The 18,567-nt window shown below is 45.6% G+C and overlaps 1 protein-coding gene across 1 annotated transcript in view; it reads left to right on the top strand.

Moving 5' to 3' along the window:
* The first annotated feature begins 10,197 nt into the window (after positions 1-10,197).
* CORO7 (coronin 7) overlaps positions 10,198-18,567 on the top strand; it is a 317,064-nt gene continuing 308,694 nt past the window's right edge. Inside the window, exon 1 of the mRNA XM_073636587.1 lies at positions 10,198-10,448. Within this exon, the coding sequence (XP_073492688.1) occupies positions 10,389-10,448 (60 nt within the window). The 5' untranslated portion in view covers positions 10,198-10,388. The remainder of the gene's footprint in view (positions 10,449-18,567) is intronic.

Genomic DNA, 18,567 nt, shown 5'->3' with positions numbered 1-18,567 from the left:
TGGGCGATATACAGTGCACCGTGGGATTGTTTTTACATCACTGTATGAACCTTTTGCTTATAGCATCGCTGTTCTCATATATATATATATATATATATATATATATATATATATATATATATATATATATATATGTCACATTTTTAGCACAACTTTGTTTTTGGATTATAAATATTTGTGAGTGCTTCCATTACATATGCTTTTGTGTCTATAGCTGGATACACACTTAACTATTTTCTTTCGATTTTTTTTCGTTTTGATTTACCAAAACCATATAATATGAGGTCAAACCTAAACACTTTCAATTTGTATGCGATCAGGCAGGCCCTTGCACTACATAGTTGAAGTAAAATCTAAAGGAAATCTAACAACAAAAGTTGTATAGTGTGTATCCAGCTTAAGCCTACCCTCAAGAACTTCATCAAAACACTTGGGGGGTGGGGGGTGGGGGTGGGGGGTGACATAGCAATAAGCAGGTGTTGTATAGCTCTCAATAAGGACACCTATTGGCAAAAGTATGTAGGCCTAGGACACACCCCCTGTCATGCTCCCTTAAAGGAGAATTATAAACAACAACAAAGAAAACCCTGATTAGGTAAATGCACAAGTGCTTTTTCTTAACCACTACTATTCCTTTATACTGGCTTTTGAAATTTACCAGTGCAGAAACTTAGAAATTCGATGAAAGGTTTAGCACTGGGAAACACTTTTTGAAAGACAAGAAGTGCATTTTATATAAAACTATATAGATCAGACCAACTTGAGGGACAGAGGGACTTTGTTTCAAATCAAATTGAAAAAATGTCATCAGCGGTACACTAACGATTCCTCAAAAGGTTCCAAAGTGTTATTTTCGTGGTCATATGGTAAACATATTGCAACGTCTCCGAGCCACGCAGAGCCCTTTTGTCAGGCAAGTGAGAAAGTGCAGTGCAAAACAACAGACAATCCACCAATCAGTGCAGACAATTGCGGCCCCACCCCTTGGCGTCATAATGACATCATAAGCCTGCCATTATACTCAGTTTAAACTTATGACATAACTGTCAAATGCACAGCAATCATTTGTAAAGAAATAGTAATCAAACATTAAATCAGGTATTGAAGCAAAGAAGGAAAATGTTGGCCACTGTCTTTTTGAACAGTCCTTCCTTGCTTCAATGCCTGATTAAGTGTTTGATTATGTAACATAGTGACCAATACATTTCTAATCAGTTGGTGGGAACAAAATCTCTAATGTTTCTTTGGAAACGAATCTCCTGCATCACTAGTCATTGGGAGTGAAAATGTCTGGCATTATTGATCAGTAGGTGAAAGAAAAAAATCCCCACTGCAGGTGTGTATTGGGAGAATAATTTCCAATGCCATTGGTCAGTGAGAAAAAAAAATAGTCTGCATTAGACATGTGCATTCGTTTTCGTCCGAATGCATTTTCGTCCGATCCGACATAAACAAATGCTTTATTTTCATTTTCGTTGCTACAACAGTTCGATATAGATAGGAGATTCGACATGACGCTGACAATCTGTGTCCATCAAACCTGTGGTCGAATGTGCCTAACCTTAACTCTATTAGTCCAAGATTATTCTACATAGAGAGAAAAGATTCGACATAGAGAGAAAAGATTCGACATAGGGAAGAAAAGATCGCTGCTGCAATTGGGTGGGGGAAGTAAAATAAAAATAATGATGATGATGAATGTTATTGGCTGATTGTAACCAAAGAGGAGGAGCAGTAAAATAGCTAGAACTAAGTACACACGTACTTTGGCTTATGGTGTCTGTTGAAAGTTCTAAGAAGATTCCACGGAGCAGGTAAACTATATGGCGTCGTACAGTTTAGCTGCTCCATCGAATCTTCTTTGAACATTCGAAAGACACCATAAGCCTTCAATGACAGATTCAACCTTAATTAATTTGGATTTTCGGACTAATGCAATTTTTAACGAAATAAATAAAAACAAATTTCGGGAGTAACTAAATAAATGTATTTTTCAGACGAAAACGAAATTCCGAAACAAAATATTTCAGTGTACACTTGTCTAGTGCATCACTGGTCAGTCAAGAAATAAAAAATACCCCAGCATTATCAATTAGCTTCTTCTGCTGCAACCTATGCATTTCTTTAGCTGAAATTCCAACAAAGAATGCTCTGGACTTTAAATTTACACATAACCTGAAGCTGGCCTAGCAGTGTCACTAGGAAGAAACATAGGTGGGTGGCTGGGCTTTTTTCATGTGAGGATGTACAGGTCTGATAAGTTATTCCCACATTCAAAAGTGGGCCCATGCTGCCACTTGGAGGAAGGCAGGTACCTGAATGTTATTGATGCCAAGCGAGCCACTTTTACGGAGGTGGGTGAGCTGTGGGCACAGAAGGGCAGGGCAGCCTCTCTAGTTGACAACCTAGTGAGCTATTAATTACAGTATGTGTCAATGCTGCTGTATGTGCCAGGCAGGGGCCCATTTGAGAATTCTCTGGTCCTCTGTCAGGCCAGTATGATCCTGCGCCTATTGAACAGAGTGCAGTGGCCAGTAGTATGTGACACAGAGTGCAGTGGCCAGGAGTATGTGACACAGAATGCAGTGGCCAGGAGTATGTGACACAGAATGCAGTGGCCAGGAGTATGTGACACAGAATGCAGTGGCTAGGAGTATGTAACATACAGAGTGTGGTGGCTAGGAGTATGTAGTAACACATAGTGCAGTGGCCAGGATACACAGAGTGCAATGGTAAGGAGTGTGTAGCATACAGAAATTTCCCCCTCCTTCTCTGAAGTCCACGTGGCAGACCACAGATACAGCAGTAGTTCATAGTGAAGGGAAGTCCTTCTCTTGGTTTTGTCACGTAAAACGACATATCAGAGCCAAGGAGGAACTTAGAGGAGCCTTTCCTCGGCTCTGTATTGCTGTGGTTTCTGAGGTCTGAACAAGCTGGCGGCTGCATGGCAATCGCCACTACAGCTCCAAAACTGTTGGTGTTCCATTCATGGGTGGGTCCCTTCCTCAGCACTACCACTCCAGCTGTGTGGATCAACCTGGAGCGGAAGTAATCGTCTGCATAAATTAAACAAAAGAGATATCAGTCCAGTGATCTTGTAACACCTTAGGCCTCATGCACATAGGATCCGGGTTGTACCGGAAGGTAAACTTCAGACATATTTTCTTGCCCTGGATCCAAAGGTGCCGTGTACAGCCACTCATTGAAATCAATGGCAGTACAGGATATGTGCCAGCACTTGCGTAAATATGCACATGAAAAATACACGAGACCTCACTCATAACCCCCCCCCCCCCAAAAAAAAAAAAAAACGGAAAAGTAGTTTGCACAATATTGGATATGCAATATATTAAATGTCAAACATAAAAATAAATGCTGCGCTAATCCAAATAAATTGATGATGCAAACACAATAACAGTGTAATCATACACAAATAAATGTAAAGGCAATATAAAAAAGATGGTGTAAAAAAAGGTAAAAGTAATTCCATAAAGTCCTTCTATAGTATGACACAATATGAAAGACAACGAAAAAACACTATGTGCTCATCACATGAATTCTACTCCGTCACCATACCTTATATGGAGGCTTACCAGGGAAGCATGATCCTATGTGATAGAGTGGTCATATTTTTACATATAAGTGTAACCATTGCCACTAGCTGGGTCCGCCACTTCTTGTTAAAAGTCCCCTCCAAACATCACATGTACAAAGAGGGAAGAAAACAAGAGCCAGGTATTAATATTTTTGAAAATATTTTTAAAAACACTCAAATGTAGTATAAAGTAAAGTGATATAACAAACAGGGAAGTTGGGACTTTAAATGAAGCGGTTGGATTGCGGAGGGTTAAAAAATATTAATTTAATAGTCATAGTAGATAGAGTAACAAGAATTTTACATATATCAACACACATATATGTTTTTGCATGAAAATGGAGCATATAGTATGGAAAAATACATGCAGTAGATATAAAATCATACTCGATAACTGGTAATTGAAAAGCTAATGGTACAACAGTAACTGGAATTAATCGCATAGCCATGATAATATTCATAATCATGATAGGTGCCAGAAGTGGCATGCCCGGAACCTGGTAGCTGGAATATAGATCACATGATAATAGTAATGGTCATACTAGGTACCCAAAGTGGTGTGCCCGAGACCTGGTGTAAAAAGGGCACAATGATATAAAGAGTTAGAAAATAATACTGATGACATCAGAGTACAAATAATTAAGGTTGAAGCATCAAGTGTAGCTCGACGCGTTTCGTGGATGGTTTTCTCCACTCATCAGGAGCTGATGCAGTACAAACCTGTAAGATATATAGATATAATAAATCTCCATCTTATTAGAGAGGAGTAAAATAGATCTAATCACAACATGGCTGGTCAGAAGACATACACTTACCAACCCTGGCACTGAGTGAGACGCACGGCAAATGTCACGGAGTGAGCCAGAGGCAACAAACCCCCGCACGGGAGCTGAGGCAGCATAATATGTCTGGATGGCAACGGGTGATGGAATGGCAGTGTCCGGATAATGGGATGGTGTCCATGTGACAGAAATAATAATGAAGAGCTTGTCAAAATGAAGGGATATCTGGGAACAAAATGTCAATTTATAGATAGTAAATATTCGTAATATGAAATTAGTGATATTGAATAATGTGTAGATAATGTACCCAAAGATACCCTTGTATATAATGTCGGTAGATAATATTATAGAAATAGTCAAATTAATAATATTGAGTAATGTAAAAATAATGTATCGAAGGATACCGTTGTATATGATATTGATATGGTGTAGATGATATTTATGAAATTAATAGTAATAGATACCTTTATGTATAATCTTAATAAATAATGTTGTGGAAATCATGGTGAAACAATTAAGATGATAACTAGTGCAGATATAAATGGTGTGCTTAGTGAAAGAGGGAATGTAAGAAATGAATAGTGGCTGATGGATAAAACAAGATGTGCAGTGAAGCAGAGCAGGGGTAAAACAGAGAGAGTGAGCCCAATATCCGAAGACTTACCCGATGCTAAGGGTAAAGCACAAGCAGCAGGAGAAGAACAGCTGGTGTGTGGAGACCCCAATCGGAGACAGGCCAAATGAACAGCCCATTCAGATTGGGGGACATATAAATATATGCTGCCAACGCCACGTGCGTGAGCCCGGCGGGAAGAGGGGCGGCGTCCGCACCTGAGCTGAGGAATCGCTCAGTGTTTGGCGCCAAAACCATCCCCCTCCCAAAGGGGAGTCACGCAGGTGACGCTCCGGGATGGAGGCGACTAGTGCGCCTCATTTAAAGTCCCAAACTCCCCTCTTTATGCCATATAAAGTAAAGTGACAGCACTGTATAATAACAAAGCCCAGGATTTGATCTGTGCACTTCCGTATGCATGATGACATCTCAACCTTTGGCTCCTCTCTTCGTGTTTTGTCAAAACTGACATAATCGGGGGCTCGGTGACATTGATCTTGAAGAAACGTAGGGAGAATCTGTTGAGTTGGATATACGTATGGGAACTGCTATAGTGTTGTTCACATCAATCTCCTGATTTACCTATGACTGTCCTAGACCGGTGACCACCGAGCAATGAACTACGGCTGTACAATGCATACTGACCACAGAGAGTCACTCACACAACATCATTACCATTTACAGAACACCTTGTATTTTTTTAATGAATACATGGTGTTCTCTGATTGGATGATGTGCAGAATCAGAGAGCGCCTTGCTTGTTTAGACAAATTCAAGTTTATTAAGTATGAGTACCGATTCTAATCATTTGATTTATATATCTATGATTACACTGATTTTATAGCCGATTGTTTTTTGTTTTTTTTGGTTTTTCTTTATGTCTAGTGCACTAATATGTTTCAATTCTGTCCTGAAGAAGCAGATTTAATCCATGAAACACATTGAAACAGAGAGTACGCTTCACCAAGGGCCAAGGGCCTCAGCCAATATTACATAGACTGCATGAAATGACATGGTTATTATGATCATATAGGCCAATTGTTGGGTAAATAGGTCCGTCCACTTCTGAATGGTCATAGGGTGACTTTTTTTGCAGTGGGATTTATACTGTATAATCTTTCTGATAATTTTAGGATCTCAAATAATCCATATTTTTTAAGAAATATGTGGAAATAAACTTGTAATGTTTCAAATTATTGTTGTTTTCTCTATATATAGCGCTATTGTTTTACTGTCACTCTGATGTACCAATAAACAACACTTCAAGGATTACAGTCTTGCCGGCTCTTCTTACTATTTGTTACATTGGGGTGTGATGGGATACATCGAGACTAGGCACCTGTGAGTGGACCTCGTGTATGGATTGAGTTGTCCCTGCAGAGAGCGCTGTTACCCTTTTCTCTTCCATGTTTTCTCTATATGTACCTGTAAAGTCCAACTATTAGAAAAAGAAATACAAAGAATTTGGAAAATGGTGGCAGTGCCGTATGAGTGTCCCCCTGTGGTTAGTGTACAGTGGGGCAGCTGCTTGGCACAGGACCCAAAAGATCACAGCGATCACTGTGGTAGCGCCAACTTCTTGACTGATCGTCAACTTCTACAGGGGTCCATCATGTATGAGATATTCATAATTATATCGTGCCAAGCTGGACCAATCTAAGGCCTCTTGCACACTGTATTGATGTATGAGCATCAGACATTGCTGACAGAAAAAACACGAGGATGGGCTGTATATCACTTGTTAGTATTTGTGTGTATTTGAGTGTATGCACACACAAGCATGAAGCGTGGCATTTGCACGTATTTGTGCGTATTCATGCGTATTTGTGAGTATTTGTAAAAATGAAAACTGCAAAAGTACTCACTGGCAAAGCAGATTTTTCTTTTTTACTCATGAATACGTAGCGCTTGTTTACTCACCTGTATGCACAGGCACAATATAAACAATGGATTGCATTTTAGATCAGCAAAAGAAAAATGCTGTACTGAGCATTTTCAAGCTGCAGTGTGCAAGAGGCCTTACTATGTAATTAAAGCAGAGCTCCACCTAAAAGGGAAGCTCCACTTGTCTGCCTCCCCCCCCCCCTCCACTACCACCTTTGACACCTTTGGGGGGGGGGGTGGGTACCTGGTTTTGACAGGTACCAGCTCCCACTTCCTGCTCACTTTGCTGTGGGCGAAGTGAGCCCCCCTCCTTCTTCCTGCAGCTGGTCCATTCACAAAGCACAGCACGATTTGCGTATGCACAGTAGGAAACCAGTCGTGAAGCTTCACTGCCGGTTTCCCTTAGCCAAGATGGTGGCACCAGCATCCGAGAGCCGATTCAAGAATTGGCTCGGTCATACTAGCGGTTGGGGGGAGGTAAAAACACAAAAGTTGAGCTGCACTTTTACCACCCCTCAGCCACTATCCCCTTTAGCTGCAGAGGCAGCGGCCAGGGGTATACACATGCCAAGGGTATGATGCTTTGCCTCCAATGGGCTTAGTGACCCATTCAAGTGAATATAGCTGCTCAGCAAGATCCCTGCAAATGCATGCAATGCATGTAGTTGCGGCACGATAGTGTGAGCTTCAAATGGTTAAAGCAGGCAGATGAGGAGACGATACAATGCCTCCTCACTGCCTGTCAAATGCACTCTGAAAAGCAATCCGAACCTGGACTGCTCTTCAGAGAGCAAAGCATGGATGAATGAGCCCTTAGACAGGTGTCATCGAAACAAGTGCCCCCATTGGAAGATTTCCCCTTTATTCTTGTTCTGGTTGCAATTCAAACTCTGTTTGGAATTGATCCTGTGACAGTGATGATCAGGACAAATACAGGGACACATAGAACAATAAAACTTGACAGAGCTTAAAGCGGAGTTCCACCCGTGCCCAAAAAGTACCCAAAAATCTGCCTCCTCCCACATTTTGCACCTTTCGGGGGGGAACGGGTACCTGTTTTTGACAGGTACCCATCCCCTCTTCTGAGAGACCTGGCTGCGGCGAGTTCCCCCGGAAGTACGACCCCCCCTCCTCCTTCCCTGGCTGCCTTACACATTGGAACAGCCATTTCCGATAATAGTGGTCTCTGCGGCGGTTTTGCCGCAAGATCATTTTTACCTGAGTCGTCGGTAGCGACGGAGGCGATCGGATGCTTCTCCTTCCTGGGTATGGAGATGAGTGAGGGGAGTGAGATTTGAGGTCTTTTTGACCCCAGATCTCATATTTAAGAGGACCTGTCATGCTTTTTTTCTATTACAAGGGATGTTTACATTCCTTGTAATAGGAATAAAAGTGACACAACTTAAAAAAAAAACAAAAAACAACAGTGTAAAAATAAAAGGTAAAATAAATAAGAATTTTTTTTTTTTTTAAACGTGCCCAGTCCCACCGAGCTCGCGTGCAGAAGCGAACGCATACGTGAGCAGCGCCCGCATATGAAAAGGGCATTCAAACCACACATGTGAGGTATTGCCGCGATTGGTAGAGCGAGAGCAAAAATTCTAGCCCTAGACCTCCTCTGTAACTCAAAACATGCAACCTGTAGTATTTTTTAAACGTCTCCTATGGAGATTTTTAAGAGTAAACGCTTGTCGCCATTCCACGAGCGGGCGCAATTTTGAAGCGTGACATATTGGGTATCAATTTACTCAGCGTAACATTATCTTTCAGAAAAAAAATTGGACTAACTTTACTATTGTCTTATTTTTTAATTCAAAAAATTGTCTTGTTTTCAAAAAAAGTGCGCTTGTAAGACCGCTGCGCAAATACGGTGTGACAGAAAGTATTGCAACAACCGCCATTTTATTCTCTAGGGTGTTAGAGAGAAAATGTATAATGTTTGGGGGTGCTAAGTAATTTTCTAGCAAAAAAAACCTGTTTTTAACTTGTAAACAACAAATCTCAGAAAGAGGCTCCTTAGGGTCCTTTCACACTGAAGCGGTTTGCAGGCGATATTGCGCTAATAATAGCGCCTGCAAACCGACCCGAAAGTGCCGCTGCTTTGTCTCCAGTGTGAAAGCCCTCGGGGCTTTCACACTGGAGCGGTGCGCTAGCAGGACGGGAAAAAATGTCCTGCTAGCAGCATCTTCGGAGCGGTGAAGGAGCGGAGTTTATACCGCTCCTTCACCGCTCCTGCCCATTGAAATCAACGGGACAGCGCGGCTATACCGCGGCAAAGCGCCTCTGCAGAGGTGCTTTGCGGCGGTTTTTAACCCTTTCCCGGCTGGCAGCGGGGGTAAAACCGCCCCGCTAGCAGGCGAATACCGACGGTAAAGCGCCGCTTACAATAGCGGCGCTTTACCGCCGACGCCACCCCCGCCCCAGTGTGAAAGGGGCCTTAAAATGGTTGTAAACCCACTTTTTGGACTTCTACCTACCCTGTTTCCCCAAAAATAAGACCTAGCATGAATGTCGGTGATGGCTGCAATATAAGCCCTACCCCCCAAAAAAGCCCTAGTTAAAGTCCTTGTAGGTCTTTTTTTTCAGAGTAGGGCTTATTTTCGGGGAAACAGGGTAGGGCTTATTTGGGGGGGTAGGGCTTATATTGCAGCCATCACCGACAATCACGCTAGGTCTTATTTTCCGGGAAACAGGGTATATAGGTAAGCCTAGAATTAGGCTTACCTATAGGTAGTGGAAATATCTCCTAAACGTGCGCCATTTAGGAGATATTTCACTTGTAGTCCGCCGAAAATTCCAACGGCGCATGCGCGGGGAAGAAACGAAACTAAGTGCCGTTTCTTCCCTAGCCTGTGCTGTTAATCGCGGCTCAGTGACATCACACGGCTCCGGCGAATCACAGAGCCGGAGTCCATGGCCCGGAAGGAAGAAGGGCCAGAAGATGGACGCTGCCTACACAGGGGACATCGCTGGATTCTTCTGCAGGTAAGTGGCACATAATGGGCTAGTATGCAATGCATACTAGCCCATCATGCTTTTCATTTGCCCAACATGCTTTTCATTTGCAGGCTTTGCAGCGAGCAAAAGAGGAAGTAAAACACATCAGGGTTTACTTCCTCTTTAAGTGGTTAATTAGTTAGTAAAGTGCTGTGCAAACTGTTGGCGCTATATAAAATCTGTATAACAATAATGATAATAAACAAAAAGTGAAGAGCCCATTTAATATTGACAACTCTGTACCACGTGCAGAATCTGTCTCCATAGCAACAATAACACTGACAGGCATGTCTAGAGGATGACAGACGCGGAAACTGTCCCGAGCCGCCAGGAGCAATCGATCGCCGATGTGATCGCTGGACGCTGTCTCTTGGGCTGGGAGGGACTCCAGGGAGAGAAGAGAGTGAGAGAGGAAGACACAGACACTGTGCCGGAGGCAGAGATTCAGGGGCGGACACGGGCACTCAGGAACAGGCTGTGACAGTCATTGGGAGGGGAACAGCCTGTCTGCAACAATATGAATCGGTTCAAGCCATCTAAATTCAAGAACTGCATCCCGAAGATCCCCAAAAAGGAGGTGAGGGGGTCTCTGATGGGTGACAGCAGTGTGGGATGTGTGCACCTTGAAGGGTTAATGCATTGGGAGGCAGGGAGTGTGTGCACAGTCTGAGGAGTTCTGCCCTGACTTGCACTGCCATGTGTCATGAATGCAGCTGGGTAAGGGCAGGATGGGGTTAAACTTGTGCATTGGGGGAGGGGCAAAGGGGCACCCATGGGTGAGCTCATCCATATGACCATATAAGGAGAATACACCTATGGAGGTGATCCCCGGCTCACAGCTCCTCACGGACTGATAGGGTGTAAATCCTATCGGTTTATGTAACAAACTGGTGCAGGGGGGTGGTAACCCATAGCAACCGCTAAGCATTGACTTACAGCAGTTGCTATGGGTTACTGAACTCTGCACACAGTGCTGCTCGCCCTGCCTTACTGAAGGCAGAGTCCCTGAGCTGACAGCTGGTGACCATTTTACATTTGTACAGCGTGCCAACGCATGTTAGGCTCACGCCTGTGCGTTTTTTTTAGGTGCGGTGCATTCAAAACGAAAAGTCCATGCTGCATCTTTGATGCGCTTTGACCAAAACGCACATTCTACGGAGTTCAATGACATGTGAAACGCACAGATGTGAATCGGCTCTTAGGCTCGATTCACATCTATGCATGTTGCTTTTGAGCGTTTCTGCAGTGCTTTGGTGCGTTTTTGCTGCAATTTGCGTTTTGCTTTTTTTTTCACTTTTTTTTTTTTACTGCTATATACAGTGTAAAAAAAAAAAAATAAAAAAAAAAAAAAAAACGCAAATCGCTGCAAAAACGCAGTACTTGTGTTCTGGATGCGGGTCCATTGAATTCTATTACATGCAAAACTCTGCTTTTTGCATATAAAATACCCTTTCCAAAAACGCAGAGGCACAAAAATGCATTGATGTGAAGATGTTCCATAGGAACCCATGTTAAAAAATTTCCATGCATTTCTGCAAAATGCATTAAAAAACGCATTAGTGTGAATCGATCCTTAGGTTAGACGTTCACATGCGTTGCATTCAGGCGGTTAATTGAAATCAATAGACTTGCGAACCACCAAAAGATTCGACCGGTCTCTAAATTGTGCTACAAATCTCCATGGTGCATCCCCTGTAATGCATGTGTGCTGCAGTGCTAATAAAATGAACGTGTCAACGCATGGAATGTGCATTGCAGTAATTTGCACCTTCCTGCAGTTCATAGATGTAAATCAGCACTGCTGTGTATTTACATCATGTGATCGGCTACAAGTTCCTATGAGCTGTAGGTGGCGGTGTAGGCTGAGAGTTGTAGTTCCCCAGGAGCTCTACAGGTTATCTAGTTATCAGAATGTCAGTGACTGATATATAGCTCAGTGTTGTATAGCCAGGATCCACCCCATGTCACAAGGAAGTGACTGTGATAGGTGGAAGTAACTTATTTTATCTGAACTGTCCACTGGAAAGATTACAGAGGACCTTTTACACACACACCTTTATTAGGTACACCTTGCTTGTACCGGGTTGGACCCCCTTTTGCCTTTATTCTTCGTGGCATAGATTCCACGAGGTGTTGGAAACATTCCTCAGAGATTTTGGTCCATAGTGACATGATAGCATCACACAGTTGCTGCAGATTTGTGGGCTTCGCATCCATGATGGGAATCTCCCGTTCCACCACATCCCAAAGGTGCTCTGTTAGATTGATATCTGGTGGCCATTGGAGTACAGTGACCTCATTGTCATGTTCAAGAAACCAGTGGTGAGATGATTGAATCTTTGTGACATGGTGTATTATCCTGCTGGAAGGGGCCATCAGAAGATGGGTACACTGTAGTCATAAAGGGATGGAGATAGTCAGCAACAATACTCAGGTAGGCCGTGGTGTTTAAACGATGCTCAATTGGTACTAAGGGGCCCAAAGTGTGCCAAGAAACAGTGGCGTCACTAGGGTTGGTGTCACCCGGTGCCGAAAAAATTGGTGTCACCCCCCTCCACCAACTACCTCAGTACAGACCCCCCTCCACTAACTACAGACTCCAGTCCATCAATATAGCCCCCCTCCCTCAGTACAGACCCCCTTCCATCAATATAGACCCCCCACTAAGTACAGACTCCCCTCCCTCAGTACAGACCCCCTCCATCAGTACAGACCCCCGCTCAGTGCAGACCCCCTTTCCTCAGTATAGACCCCCCCACTAAGTACTGACCCCCCCATCAGTACAGAAACCCTCCCTCAGTGCAGAGTCTGCAGACCCCCCTCCATCAGTATCAACCTCCCACCTCAGTGCAGACCGCCCCATCAGTACATACACCCCCCTCAGTGCTGACCCCCATCAGTATAGAATCCCCACTCAGTGCAGAGCCCCCATTAGTATAGAATCCCCTCAGTGCAGAGCCCCCATTAGTATAGAATCCCCCCAGTGCAGAGGCCCCATTAGTATAGAATCCCCCTCAGTGCAGAGCCTCCCATTAGTATAGAATCCCCCCAGTGCAGAGCCCCCCATTAGTATAGAATCCCCCTCAGTGCAGAGCCTCCCATTAGTATAGAATCCCCCCAGTGCAGAGGCCCCATTAGTATAGAATCCCCCTCAGTGCAGAGGCCCCATTAGTATAGAATCCCCCTCAGTGCAGAGGCCCCATTAGTATAGAATCCCCCTCAGTGCAGAGCCCCCATTAGTATAGAATCCCCCAGTGCAGAGCCCCCATTAGTATAGAATCCCCCTCAGTGCAAATCCTCCCATTAGTATAGAATCCCCCCAGGGCAGAGCCCCCATTAGTATAGAATCCCCCAGTGCAGAGCCCCCATTAGTATAGAATCCCCCCAGTGCAGAGCCCCCATTAGTATAGAATACCCCCAGTGCAGAGCCCCCATTAGTATAGAATCCCCCCCAGTGCAGAGCCCCCATTAGTGTAGAATCCCCCAGTGCAGAGCCCCCATTAGTGTAGAATCCCCCAGTGCAGAGCCCCCATTAGTGTAGAATCCCCCAGTGCAGAGCCCCCATTAGTATAGAATCCCCCCAGTGCAGAGCCCCCATTAGTATAGAATCCCCCAGTGCAGAGCCCCCATTAGTATAGAATCCCCCCAGTGCAGAGGCCCCATTAGTATAGAATCCCCCCAGTGCAGAGGCCCCATTAGTATAGAATCCCCCCAGTGCAGAGGCCCCATTAGTATAGAATCCCCCCAGTGCAGAGCCCCCCATTAGTATAGACACCCCCCCAGTGCAGAGCCCCCATTAGTATAGAATCCCTCCAGTGGAGAGCCCCCATTAGTATAGAATCCCCCAGTGCAGAGCCCCCATTAGTATAGAATCCCCCCAGTGCAGAGGCCCCATTAGTATAGAATCCCCCCAGTGCAGAGCCCCATTAGTATAGAATCCCCCCAGTGCAGAGGCCCCATTAGTATAGAATCCCCCCAGTGCAGAGGCCCCATTAGTATAGAATCCCCCCAGTGCAGAGGCCCCATTAGTATAGAATCCCCCCAGTGCAGAGCCCCCATTAGTATAGACACCCCCCAGTGCAGAGCCCCCATTAGTATAGACACCCCCCAGTGCAGAGCCCCCCATTAGTATAGAATCCCCCCAGTGCAGAGCCCCCCATTAGTATAGAATCCCCCCAGTGCAGAGGCCCCATTAGTATAGAATCCCCCCAGTGCAGAGGCCCCATTAGTATAGAATCCCCCCAGTGCAGAGCCCCCATTAGTATAGACACCCCCCAGTGCAGAGCCCCCCATTAGTATAGAATCCCCCCAGTGCAGAGCCCCCCATTAGTATAGACACCCTCCAGTGCAGAGCCCCTCATTAGTATAGAATCCCCCTCAGTGCAGAGCCCCCCATTAGTATAGAATCCCCCAGTGCAGAGCCCCCATTAGTATAGAATCCCCCCAGTGCAGAGCCCCCATTAGTATAGAATCCCCCAGTGCAGAGCCCCCATTAGTATAGAATCCCCCCAGTGCAGAGGCCCCATTAGTATAGAATCCCCCCAGTGCAGAGGCCCCATTAGTATAGAATCCCCCCAGTGCAGAGCCCCCCATTAGTATAGACACCCCCCCAGTGCAGAGCCCCCATTAGTATAGAATCCCTCCAGTGGAGAGCCCCCATTAGTATAGAATCCCCCAGTGCAGAGCCCCCATTAGTATAGAATCCCCCCAGTGCAGAGGCCCCATTTGTATAGAATCCCCCCAGTGCAGAGGCCCCATTAGTATAGAATCCCCCCAGTGCAGAGCCCCATTAGTATAGAATCCCCCCAGTGCAGAGGCCCCATTAGTATAGAATCCCCCCAGTGCAGAGGCCCCATTAGTATAGAATCCCCCCAGTGCAGAGCCCCCATTAGTATAGACACCCCCCAGTGCAGAGCCCCCATTAGTATAGACACCCCCCAGTGCAGAGCCCCCCATTAGTATAGAATCCCCCCAGTGCAGAGCCCCCCATTAGTATAGAATCCCCCCAGTGCAGAGCCCCCCATTAGTATAGAATCCCCCCAGTGCAGAGGCCCCATTAGTATAGAATCCCCCCAGTGCAGAGCCCCCCATTAGTATAGAATCCCCCCAGTGCAGAGCCCCCCATTAGTATAGACACCCCCCAGTGCAGAGCCCCCCATTAGTATAGAATCCCCCCAGTGCAGAGCCCCCCATTAGTATAGACACCCTCCAGTGCAGAGCCCCTCATTAGTATAGACACCCTCCAGTGCAGAGCCCCTCATTAGTATAGAATCCCCCCTCAGTGCAGAGCCCCCCATTAGTATAGACACCCCCCAGTGCAGAGCCCCCCATTAGTATAGAATCCTCCCAGTGCAGAGCCCCCCATTAGTATAGAATCCCCCCAGTGCAAAGCCCCCCATTAGTATAGACACCCCTCAGTATAGAATCCCCCCTGCACATGTCCACCCACATACTGTATTGTATACATGAAGTTTACAGACCTCAGAACAGCGCGGATGATACACACAGCAGTCACAGCCTTGTGTGTCCCTCGGGCTCCTCCTCCTCCTGTGTGAATGTAAACAGAGAGGAGGGGGAGGCGGCTTCAGTCCGCTGTGCTGAGGGACACAGCGCAAGTCCCGTGGAGCAGATCAGGGCAGCGGGCAGTGTTAGCGGTGCGTGCCCCTACCTACGGGTGTCACCCCTCTGGCGGGTGTCACCCGGGTGCGGACCGCACCCCCCGCACCCACCTAACAACGCCACTGCCAAGAAAATATCCCCCACACCATTACACCACCAGCCTGAACCATCGATACAAGGCAGGATGGATCCATGCGCTTTCATGTTGTTTATGCCAAATTCTGACCCTACCATCAGAATTTCGCAGCTGAAATCAAGACTCATCAAACCAGGCAATATTGTCCAATTTTGGTGATCCTGTGCGAATTGTAGCCTCAGTTTCCTGTTCTTAGCTGAGGGGAGTGGCACTCGGTGTGGTTTTCTGCTGCTGTAGCCCATCTGCTTCAAGGTTCGATGTGTTGTGCATTCAAAGATTGTATTCTGCCTACCTTGGTTATTTGAGTTACTGTTACCTTTCTATCATCTCGATCCAGTCTGCTCATTCTCCTCTGACATCAACAAGGCATTTTCTTCCACACAACTGCCGCTCACTGAATTTTTTTCTCTTTTTTCGGACGATTCTCTGTAATCCCTAGAGATGGTTGTGTGTGAAAATCCCAGTAGATCAGCAGTTTTTGAAATACTCAGACCAACCCGTCTGGCACCAACAACCATGCCACATTCAAAGTCACTTAAAGCGGAGTTCCACCCAAAAGTAGAATGTCCGCTTTAAGCACTCCTGACCCCCTTACATGCCATATTTGGCATGTCTTTTTTTTTGGGAGGGGATATCTGGTTTTGACAGGTACTTCCTGTCCTACTTCCTCCTTCCATCGTTTAGCTGCCTAGGCGACACCTCCTCTCCCCTAAGTGCCCCCCCCCCCTCTGCAATCTTCTGGGACACGTCACAGTTCTCAGAAGATTGCCTGACCACTAGAAGAGCACAGTGCGACATGCGCAATGCGTGCCTGGCTGTGAAGCCGCAAGCTATCACAGCTGGATCCGCACAGTAATAATGACGGCGCCGCGGAGAGGAGGGGGAGAGGAGTGAGGCTTTGGGTGGCCGCATTGCTGGACCGTGGGACAGGTGATTATGTGTTTATTAAAAGTCAGCAGCTACACTTTTTGTAGCTGCTGACTTTTAAGAAACTTACAAAACAGTGGAACTTTAAATCCCCTTTCTTCCCCATTCTGATGCTCAGTTTGAACTTCAGCAGGTCGTCTTCACCACCTCTAGATGCCTAAATGCATTGAGTTGCTGCCATGTGATTGGCTGATTAGCAATTTGTGTTACCAAGCAATTGAACAGGTGTACCTAATAAATTGGCCAGTGAGTGTGTGTGTATATAGTGTGTATGTACAATTTCTCACAAAAGTGAGTACACCCCTCACATTTTTGTAAATATTTTATTCTATCTTTTCATGTGACAACACTGAAGAAATGACACTTTGTTACAATGTAAAGTAGTGAGTGTACAGCTTGTATAACAGTGTAAATTTTCTGTCCCCTCAAAATAACTCAACACACAGCCATTAATGTCTAAACCGCTAGCAACAAAAGTGAGTACACCCCTAAGTGAAAATGTCCAAATTGGGCCCAAAGTGTCAATATATTGTGTGGCCACCATTATTTTCCAACACTGCCTTAACCCTCTTGGGCATGGAGTTCACCAGAGCTTCACAGGTTGTTACTGGAGTTCTCTTCCACTCCTCCATGACGACATCACAGAGCTGGTGGATGTTAGAGATCTTGCTCTCCTCCACTTTCTGTTTGAGGATGCCCCACAGATACTCAATAGGGTTTAGGTCTGGAGACATGCTTGGCCAGTCCATCACATTTACCCTCAGCTTCTTTAGCAAGGCAGTGGTCATCTTGGAGGTGTGTTTGGGGTCGTTATCATGTTGGAATACTGCCCTGCGGCCCAGTCTCTGAAGGGAGGGGATCATGCTCTGCTTCAGTATGTCACAGTACATGTTGGCATTCATGATTCCCTCAATGAACTGTAGTTCCCCAGTGCCGGCAGCACTCATGCAGCCCCAGACCATGACACTCCCAACATCAATTAAAAAACCAGAAGGAAGGCACAGCAAATGGATGGCCCCCTGTGCAAATGCAGACCATGACACTCCCACCACCATGCTTGACTGTAGGCAAGACACACTTGTCTTTGTACTCCTCACCTGGTTGCCGCCACACACACGTGACACCATCTGAACCAAATAAGTTTATCTTGGTCTCATCAGACCACAGACATGGTTCCAGTAATCCCATGTCCTTAGACTGCTTGTCTTCAGCAAAATGTTTGCAGGCTTTCTTGTACATCATCTTTAGAAGAGGCTTCCTTCTGGGATGACAGCCATGCAGACCAATTTGATGCAGTGTGTGGCGTATGGTCTAAACACTGACAGGCTGACCCCCAACCCCTTCAACGTCTGCAGCGATGCTGGCAGCACTCATACATCTATTTCCCAAAGACAACCTCTGGATATGAGGCTGAGCACGTGCACTCAACTTCTTTGGTCGACCATGGCGAGGTCTGTTCTGAGTAGAACCTGTCCTGTTAAACCGCTGTATGGTCTTGGCCACCGTGCTGCAGCTCAGTTTCAGGGTCTTAAAGCCTAGGCCATCTTTATGTAGAGTAATAATTCTTTTTTCTAGATCCTCAGAGAGTTCTTTGCCATGAGGTGCCATGTTGAACTTCCAGTGAGCAGTATGAGAGAGTGAGAGCGATAACACCAAATTTAACACACCTGCTCCCCATTCACACCTGAGACCTTGTAACACTAACGAATCACATGACACCGGGGAGGGAAAATGTCTAATTGGGGCCAATTTGGACATTTTTACTTAGGGGTGTACTCACTTTTGTTGCCAGCGGTTTAGACATTAATGGCTGTGTGTTGAGTTATTTTGAAGGGACGGCAAATTTACACTGTTAGACCCCTTTCACACGTACGGACAGTATGTCCGTATTTCATCCATCCGTTTTCGGATGAAATACAGACATACATGCATCCCTATGGGATAGCGGGTGGCCGCGGATAAACATTCGAGGACACCCGATATCATCCGTCCCCGCTATGGTCCGATTCTGCAG

This window comes from Aquarana catesbeiana, linkage group LG06, assembly GCF_042186555.1.
Source record: "Aquarana catesbeiana isolate 2022-GZ linkage group LG06, ASM4218655v1, whole genome shotgun sequence".
NCBI classification, from domain to species: domain Eukaryota; kingdom Metazoa; phylum Chordata; class Amphibia; order Anura; family Ranidae; genus Aquarana; species Aquarana catesbeiana.
Note: the sequence above shows the minus strand (reverse complement) of the source record. Positions and strands in the feature narration are given on the sequence as shown.